We start from the raw sequence: 10,042 nt of genomic DNA on the forward strand, positions 1-10,042 counted from the left end.
AGTATTTAATGTTCTTGATAAAATTGTGAGTAGTATTGTTTTTTTGATTACTTTTTTTTTTTTTTTTTGTACCAGGAATCAAACTCGGGACCTTGCGCTTGCATGGCAGGCGTCTTTTGATTACTTTTTTAGTGAGTTCATTATTAGTGTATAGGAATGCTATTGATTTATATGTGTTTATTTTGTGTCCTGCTGCATTGCTGGATTTGGTTACAATTCTAGGAGTCTTGGTGAAGTTTTTTGGGTCTTATAATGGATCATGTCATGTGCATTTAATGATATTTTAACTTTATCCTTTCCTATACATATCCCTTTTATTTATTTCTCTTGGCTGATTGCTCTGGCTGCTGTTTAGAGGATTATGTTGGACAAGAGTGTCAATAAAGGACATCTTTGCCTTATTCCTGATTTTAGAAGGAAGGCTTTGAGTTTTTCTCCATTTATTATGATCTTGGCAGTAGGTTGATCATACATGGCTTTTATCATTTTGAGATGAAGACCTACATCTATTTTCATCAGGGTTTATCATGAATGGATGTTGAATTTTATCAAAGGCCTGTGCATTGATTGAGGTGATCATGTGACTTTTGTCCTTGCTTCTGTTTATGTGATAAATTACATTTATTGACTTGTATATGTTGAACCATTCTTGCATCCCTGGGATGAAGCCTACTTGGTCATTCTGTATAATCTTTTTGAGGATTTGTTGCATTCTGTTTCTCATGTCTTGTTGAGGATTTTTGCATCTATGTTCATTAGAATATTGGTCTATAGTTTGTTTGGTTGGACCCTTGTCTTGTTTTGAGATCAGCATAATACTAGCTTTTAAGAATGACTTTGGAAGTATTCCATCCCTCTCAATTTCATTAAAGAGTTTGAGGAGTATTGGTGATAAGTCTTGCCTGAAGTTCTTGTTGACTTTAGCTGTGAATCCATCAGGTCTTGGGCTTTTCTTAGTTGATAGTGTTTTTATTACTGCTTCAATTGCATTACCAAGCTATTGGATCATTCAAGATTTTTAAGTCTTCTTGGTTCAGTTTTGGCAATTCATATATGTCTAGGAATCTCTAGTTCTTTTCAGTTCTCTAATTGTTTGGCACATATGTTCGTGAAATACTTGCTAATAATTTTCTGGATTTGCCCAGTTTCTGTTGTGATCTTACCTTTTACTCCTCTTTTTTGTTTAAGTGGTGACAGAGTTTACTTGAAAAGCTGAAAGTGAAGAGTGAGGGAGAAACTGGCCCTTGGGCTGAGTAAGAGAGGAAAAAGCAAGATACACTTTACCAAGTTTTGGTATGCTCATGTCTCCTTCTGGAGTTGGTATCCAGGCTCTCATTTGAAAGAAAGAATTGAACAAAACAAGCAAAAAAAAAGGGTGAAAAATGAAGCATGAGGGGGAATCTCGCTCTGCAGATCAATCTTGGGCCGAGTAAGACAGGAAAAAGCAAGATAAAAATATACCCTGGAAGATACAGGGTAGCCTACTGTGAGGAAAAGTTATTTTATATTTCTAATTGCATTAATATGTGTCCTCTATTCCCTTTTTAAGATTGGCTAAGGGTTTTTCTGGTTTTTTCTTTCAAAGAATCAGGTCTTCTATTCATTGATTCTTTACTTTTTTTTTTTTACTCCATTTCATTAATTTCTGCTCTGACCTTTATAATTTCTTTCCTTCTACAGGCTTTGTGTTTGGATTGTTCTCGTTTTTCTAAGATCTTGAGGTGCATATTAGGTTATTTATTTGGTCTTGTTTTACTTTTCAGATATGGGCATTCCCCACTATAAACTTACCTTGTAGTACTTCTTTCATTGTGTTCCAATATACGAAGTTCTGGTATATTGTTTTGTTTTTGTACCGGGGATCAAACTCTTAGCTTTGGGTTTGCGAGGCAGGCGCTGGAACCACTGAGCTAAATCCCCAGCAAGCTCTGGTATATTGTACTGGCATTATCATTTAATTCTTGGAACTGTTATTTCTGTTTTGATTTCCGCTGTGGTCCATGGATTATTCAGGAGTGTGTTTATTTATTATTTTTTTGGAGACAGAGTCTCATTACATAGTTCAGGTTGGCCTTGAACTCAGTATGTAGCATAGGCTAGTCTTGAACTCACAGTGATCATCCTGCCTCAGCCTCCTGAGTGCTGGGATTACAGGTGTGTGCCACCACGCCTGGCCAAGTGTGTTCCTTAGTTTCTGTGGTTACTTTTACAGTGGGTTTCTAGTTTCAGTACACTGTGATCTGATAATATGCACAGGAAAATTTCAGTTCTTTTGCATTTACTTAGGCATGCTTAATTAGCTAGTATATGGTCTATTTTTTAGAAAGTACATATGTGGCTGAAAAGAATGTGTACTCTGTTGTTGTTGGGTGGAACAGTGTCTATATCTGTTAAGTCCATGTGCTTGAACATTTGGTTCAACTCTGATATTTCTTTGTTGTTGTTTAGTTGATTTATCCATTTGTGATAGTGGGGTATTGAGATCCTTCCCATAATTGTATTGATATTATCTGATCTTTTATGTCCATTAGTGTTTGGTTTTTGAACTTGGGTGCACTGTGGATTGCTGCATATATGTTTATAATTGTTATCTCTTTCTGTTGAATGGTTATGTTAATTAATGTGCAATGTGGTTCATTGCCTCCTTTGATCAGCTGTGGGTTGAAATCCACTTTATCTGAAAATAGGAGCACTACTCCTGCTTGTTGATTCTTGGTTTGTGATTTTCTTTTTGTGTTAAATGTGGGAGTTTTTTGTTTTTTGTTTTTTTAGTTCTTTTATTGGTACATTTTAGGTATACAATTCGTTTACATTTATCATTGGGTGTTTGTGCCTGTACATGATATATCTTGGTTCTTTTTTTCCCCATTACCTGTGCACCCCCTCTGCCCTTTCCTATTTACGTGGATTTCATTAAATGTGTTTCTTGAATATAGCATTCCATTGAATTTTGTTTCTTGATCCATTCTGCTAAGCTGTGTCTTTTTATTGGTGAGTTGAGTCCATTTACATTGGTAGTTATAATTGATAGGTATTGACTTATTCCTGTTATTGTATTAATTTCCTGTTGCTGTTTTGCTTTCTTTCCTATCTACTTAATTGCTAGCCCTGCCTGATGTATTCATTTTATTGGACCTTTTGGCATTGTTAGATTCATTGTCTCCTAGGGTGTCCTTGAGAATTTTTTGGAGTGTTGGTTTGATAGTCATGAATTTTGTTTTCGTTTTCACAGAAGTATATTAGTTTTTTAAATCAATTTTGAAAGATAATTTTTCAGGATTATCAATCTGTGTTGGAAGTTGTTTAAAGAGCTTGAAGCACTTTATTCTCTGCTGTCCTTGCTGTTAAGTTTTGTATTGAGAAATCTGTTGTAATTCTGACTGATTTTTCCTTTATAGTGATTTGTTGCTTTCTTCTAGCAGCCTTTAAGATTCTGTTCTCATGTTGTATTTCTGATACTCTAATTATGGGGCATGGAATGGTGGAGTTTTCTTTTTCTCATCATAGCTATTTGGTGTTCTATATGTTTCACTTCTGTTAATTTTTTTTCCACATCTGATAAGTCTTCTGCTATTACCGGTGTCAACAGCTTTTTTGCTTTTTTCTGATGTACCTGGCCTTCTGATGTACTTTGAGGCATCTAGGAGCTGTTGGATCCATTTTTCCTGTTCCCTTATTGTTTTTAAGTTATCTCTTATTAGTTGATTGTTAACCACAGCACTGTCCTCTAAGCCTGACAGTCCATCTTAACATTCGTCACTTCTGCTACCCATACTTTCAATCGTGTTTTTTATTTCCTGGGTTTCTTCTTTTTTTTTTTTTTTGGTGCTGGGGATCAAACTTGGGACCTTGCTCTTGAGAGGCAGGTGGCGGAACCACTGAGCTAAATCGCCAGCTATTTCCTGGGTTTCTGTTGGAAACTTTCTTATAGATTCCCATTCCATTCTATGCTGGGCATTCATAGTTTGTATGTCTTTCTTTAGCTCTACTAGCTGTTTATTAGTATCTTGTCTCAACTCACTGATCATTTATTTCTTTTTGGTCATTATGTGATTAGTTATATCTTCTTTATTTTTATTTTTATTTTTTTATTTTTTGGTACTGGGGATCGAACTCGGGACCTTGCACTTGCGAGGCAGGCACCAAAACCACTGAGTTAAATCCCCGGCCCATAGTTATATCTTCTTTAAATTCACCAAGCATCTATTGAACTGTTTAATAGTTCAATTGCTGCATTGCTACCCTTTCTGATCTATCTGCTGTGTAACATATGATCTCCTCCTCAATGCCCCTGAACCAGTTTTGGGTAAGTTGGGCATTATTGGAATCATTTTATGTTCTTGTCTCTTCATGTATCTCTGTGTTGCCCTGGCCATAGTACTGTAGTAAATTCAGCAACAACAGTGGTATCAAATTTCAACTGGATATTGACAAACCCTAGGAACTACGCTTGAATAACCCTTAACCAAAACAAAGAAGACTATGATTTTAGTAAAGAAAATTAGTCCACTGTTATATTGACCTATAGCAATTCAGACTATTAATTTCTGCTGGATTTAGGCACCAGTGCCAGAGCCCAAACTTACTACTAGATTTAATTCTTTCTTCTTTAAAACTGCCTGCTCTGACAATTGCTCCACCAAACCTTGTATCCCACAACATAATACAGGCCCTATGATCTTCCTGGTCTGAGCCTGTGCCTCCCAGGTGATCCCAGGAAATCTCTATTTTGCTTTCACCCTCTCTAAGCCTGGCTCCAGGGCTGTCTCTCATCCAGTCTCCGTGATAGAATATCACTTCAGTCCTATAACAAAACTGTTCTCCTGAGGATTGGTTTTTTTTTTTTTTTTTGGTACCAGGGATCAAACTCAGTCCTTCTGCTTGTGAGGCAGGCAGCAGAACCACTGAGCTAAATCTCTGGCCCATGTTTTCTTCTTGAATCAGGTCGGTCTGCTGCTTGTTTCTGTTTTCCTGACTCATGGAGATCCCAGGTCCTGGGTTCAGGCTGTGAAGTTCCCAGATCCTCCTGGCTCCAGTGTGGTGCCTTGGCATGGGCTGGGGTCAGAGTACACAGTTTGTGGTCCTCCCAGCTCCAGTGTGGGGCCTAGGCATGAAGTAATTTGTACTTAAAAGAGGAATGTCCATCACAAGTCCTGGAATTTCAGAAAATTTTACAAACAAGTAAATGATAGAAATAAAGCCAGCTTCAATTTAATTTAATCCCTGAGTACTTTGTCAGAAATGAAATGTAAGGTGAATGTCTATATGTGGAAACTCTGAAATATACCAGTCTTGGAAACCTCTGGGACACTGACACAGAGCTCTAAGTGTCAATTTCTGATGATTCAATATTTGCAAATTTTGCTTCATGTACAGTTATTAAAATATTATGTGAAATTACAGTCACAGTTTTGATATAAGATATATATAAAATAAAAATGAATTTTGTATTTACACTTAAACCAATATTCATGATAACATTGTGGATATGCAAGTACAGTGGACTCCCAAGTTACAGCCAGCCTGACATGAACAACTTGGGTTAATGAGTTTAATGAAAGATTCATCTGCCTCTTATTATCTATAGCATGTACCCAGGTAAACATTCAGATCTCAGCTGTATTGACTTAAAACCAACTTGAGTTACAGCTAGCTCTCAGGAACTGATTGAATTTATAAGTTGAGGGTTCACTGTATTTCAAAATCAACATAATTTTGGTTTTTAGAATTTTGTATCAGCAATACTCCAATGTCTACAAAGGTGACTATGAAATTCATTGTTTCCCAAATGCCTAACATGGATATCGTATTTTAGAAACTCATGAATACCACTGTTTTGATAATACCTGTGCTTGAATCAACCTGCAGAGCAGTCAGTCCACACATATTCAAAAATTGTTACAGAGAAAAAGCCAACACTTCTAGTAAATTATGAATATCTAAAATCTAATTAATGTTCTTGTCTTTTTTTTTTTTTATAGAAGTCAAGTGATAGGCAAACGCTGTGAATATAACAAAGGCAGTCAATATGGTAAAAACTTCAACCAAACACCAGAGTCTGAAAGCTGTTTTTTGGGAAAGGTCCACATTTGTCTTTTATCCCACAAGATGCCTCTCAGAGACCACACAGTATTCAAATTTCATGAGACTCAGGAATATGGAGTGAGGCATTATCATCATAAGGAAAGTGGGAAAGATTTCAGTTGTCCCCAAGGCTTTCAGAAGGTTGAAAGGACTCAAACTGGAAAGGAACCTTATGAATGTAAGCAAGATGGGAATGACTTGACTTGTTCCAGTTTACTTCAAAGACATAAAAGAATTCACAGTGGAAAGAAATGCCATGTTTGTAAGCATTGTGGGAAAATCTGTAGAAGTGCCAGTTCCCTTCAAATACATGAAAGAATTCACACTGGAGAGAAACCCTACATCTGTAAGCATTGTGGGAAAGCTTTCAGTCGTTTAAGTGGCCTTCAAACACATGAAAGAATTCACACTGGAGTGAAACCCTATGTGTGCAAGCAATGTGAGAAAGCTTTCTCTCATCACAGTTCCCTTAAATACCATGAAAGAGTTCACCGTGGTGAGAAACCCTATGTATGTAACCACTGTGGAAAAGCTTTTGTTTGTTCTGGCCCCTTTCGAATACATGAAAGGATTCACACTGGAGAGAAGCCTTACACGTGTGTAGAATGTGAAAAAGTTTTCCTTTCTTACAGTGCCCTTCAACAACATAAGAAAGTTCATACTGGGGAAAAACCATGTGTATGTAAGCAATGTGGGAAAGCCTTTCTTTGGGAAAATAATCTTCAAAGACATATAAAACTTCACTCTGGAGAGAAATTATATGAGTGTAAGCAATGTGGTAAAGCCTTTCGTTGGGAAAATAGTCTTCAAAGACATACAAAACTTCACTCTGGAGAGAAATTATATGAGTGTAAACAATGTGGTAAAGCCTTCCGTTGGCAACATGATATTCAAAGACATGAAAAAGTTCACATGGGAGAGAAATTACCTGAGTGTGAGCAGTGTGGGAAATCCTTCCTCCGGGAAAGTGATTTTCTTAGACATAAAAGAGTTCACAGTGAAGAGAAACCATATAAGTGTAACCAATGTGGGAAATCCTTCCTTTGGGAAAGTGCTTTTCATAGACATAAAAGAGTGCACAGTGAAGAGAAACCATATGAATGTAAACAATGTGGGAAATCCTTCCTTTGGGAACGAGGTTTTGATAGACATAAAAGAGTGCACAGTGAAGAGAGACCATATGAGTGTAAGCAATGTGGGAAGGCTTTCCGTTGGGAAAGTAATTTTCAAAGACATAAAAAAGTTCACAGTGGAGAGAAACCATATGAATGTAAGCAATGTGGGAAAGCCTTTCTTTGGGAAAGTAGTTTGCAACAACATAAAAATGTTCACAATGGAGAGAAACCATATCAATGTAAGGAATGTGGGAAAGCCTTCCTTTGGGAAAAGAGTTTTCAAAGACATAAAAAGATCCATGGGGGAGAAACCATATGAAGTAAGCAATGTGGTAAAGCTTTCCTAGGCACTTGAGAAACCATGAAAAAAGTCACAATGGAGACTAAGTCAGTGGAAGCAGTTTGGAAAATGGTATAGATGGCCCATTTCTCTAACACATGTTAAAACTCACTAGAAAGAAACCATTTATGTGTTTACCATGTGGGAAAGTTTGCAATTGTCACACTTGCTTTCACAGACACAGAAGAACTCATAGCTGAGAGCAACCCTAAATATAGAATGTGGGAAGGCTTCATGAGGCTGCACAGGAGAGGATTTCTACTAGTCCAAAGCATATGGAAATGCCTTTAGTCATCATGCTTGAGTCAAAGTTATAACCTTGTATGGAGAAAAACTGAGTAGAAGAAATGTGCCAGAGTCTTTATTTGGCATATGTGTGAATGCACACTGGATTAAAACCTTGTGATTGTGAAAAAAAACAAGGTTGTCAGTTGTAAAAAATTATGTTAGTCATGAAAATTCCTGATGCAGTAGAGTCCTATAAAAGTAATGCGAAGAATTGTATGCAAAGTAATTAGTGTACCATGCTATAGAAAGCCCACCATCTGAATGAAATTTGCTGAAAATTTCATGTATATACAAAATCATGTCCCTTTTTTTTTTTGGTACCGAGGATTGAACTCAGGTCCTTGCACTTGTAAGGCAGGCGGCGGAACCACTGAGCTAAATCCCTGACCCCCAAGTTTTTTTGTCACTTTAGTTTAAGAAACCGACTTTGTTTTGTTTGGATTTTTTTGTACCAGGGATCAAATTCGGGTCTTTGTGCTCGGGCAGCAGGCGGTGAAACCACTGAGCTAAATTGCCGGCCCAGTGTTTTAAATTTGTATGCTTCTAGATAGTCATTTACCTGAGCAGTGTGGTGCCTGCCTGTAGTCCTGCTGCTAGGCGAGGTGAGACAGGAGATCACTTGAGCTCACTAGTTGGATACACAATTCAAACTTGATAAAAATAGCAAAATAAACTAAGTACATTAAGGTGAAAATATTCTGTAAGTTTTGTTGAAGAAAAAGCAAATGATTTGGGTAAGTCTTATAAAATCAAGTCAGCTCATAAGTGTCAGGAGCCATTCTACATATTTTGGGGGAAAAAATCATTTCACAATTATGCTTAGGGTTGTCTGAGACCTCAGAATAGTCCTGTGATGCTGTGATGCTCAAGGCAAGATTACATCAGCTGAAGACATCCTGATTCTTTGAGACCCCAGTAGTAATACAAGAAGAGAATGATTTTCACCTGGGAGGGACAAATTCCTTATCAGCTGAACTCATCCCAACATAAGTTCTTCACTGAATGCAGTATTCTCTTTGGTAACCATTATAGTTCTTTTTTTTTTTTTTTTTTTTTTTTGGTATCCAGGATCATTTTAGTTCTTCTCCAGAAGTTTCTATTTAATACACTATCCTGGTAAACACGAAATCTTTGTGTAGCTTACATTAAATGTTTTCAAGTCATTAGCATAAGATTTGGCAAAATCATATACTCTTTTATAAAGTATTAACTATGTCATATAAATTATTGCACATAATCAACTATAGGGTTTCAGTTTTTATACATGTATGCATATGCCGAAGTGAATACATAGGGATTCTATCCAGTATAATCAGAAATTATAATGCCTACATATTGCTACCTGACAGGAGATCAAACCTTAAAAAAACTGGAGGCATTTTGTCATGTGCACATTCAGTTTTTTATCATCTTAACATCAAAAAGTCATAATTTTCACACCCTTAGTCTATGATCTTCCTAATATCAGTTAAGAAATAAAAATTCAGTTACTCTTTAGAATGCTTATGTTACTTTCAGGCTCTTTTGTGAGTCAAAAGAGAGCAGTGTGGTGTGGTATCTTGTCATGATTGAGCCTAGAAAGAGAATGAAAGAGTATCACTATTGCAGTAAAGCTTTTATTTCAGAAAATACACTTTTCTCATTAATTGTGGCAGATCTTACCCATGCCAGTGTTGCAAACTACAGCTGTACAGAAGTAAACACAAGTAATCCAGTCAGTTTGTGGTGAATATAGAAGCATGATAAAACAAATTCTTGCAATGCTGGTGCCTGTATTTTTGTAAGAGGTTCCACATAGTTAAAGAAATGGTAATAAGCTACAGAGCTCTGGACAGCAGGAAATTCAAAATATGCAGATCCATTGGGGATGTGTATGTCTTTCTGAGATGGTGATTCTTGTTCCCATTGGGTTGTTTTTCAGAGAGTGTCTTTGTTTAGGCATGCACAAAGTTGCTGGAATTAATCTCTGATGTGTATGTAGGAAGCAGATCTGTATATGCCAGGGTTAGAGAAAGATTCATGTAGGTAGTCTTCTGTAGAAATAGTTTATACATTGGAGACTATTTACCTGAGAGCGTTAATGTGATTTCAGGTGGGTATACCCTTCTGGTAAAAATTTGTTTAAGAATAGCTTCGAACAGGATGTGGTGGTGCACGCCTGTGATCTCAGCACTTGGAAGCCTGAGGCAGGAGGATCACCATGAATGACTTCAAG

General features: G+C 36.9%; 1 protein-coding gene across 1 annotated transcript in view; it reads left to right on the top strand.

Annotated features, from left to right (window-relative positions):
- LOC147821173 (uncharacterized) overlaps positions 1-9,327 on the top strand; it is a 65,494-nt gene extending 56,167 nt beyond the window's left edge. The window contains 2 exon segments of the mRNA XM_087201552.1: positions 5,982-7,499; positions 7,501-9,327. Of these exon segments, the coding sequence (XP_087057678.1) occupies positions 5,982-7,499; positions 7,501-7,546 (1,564 nt within the window). The 3' untranslated portion in view covers positions 7,547-9,327.
- Positions 9,328-10,042: the final 715 nt, after the last annotated feature.

Source organism: Heterocephalus glaber, unplaced genomic scaffold (assembly GCF_053883595.1).
Source record: "Heterocephalus glaber isolate CG9 unplaced genomic scaffold, H.glaber_assembly_v1.0 deba00001760, whole genome shotgun sequence".
NCBI classification, from domain to species: domain Eukaryota; kingdom Metazoa; phylum Chordata; class Mammalia; order Rodentia; family Bathyergidae; genus Heterocephalus; species Heterocephalus glaber.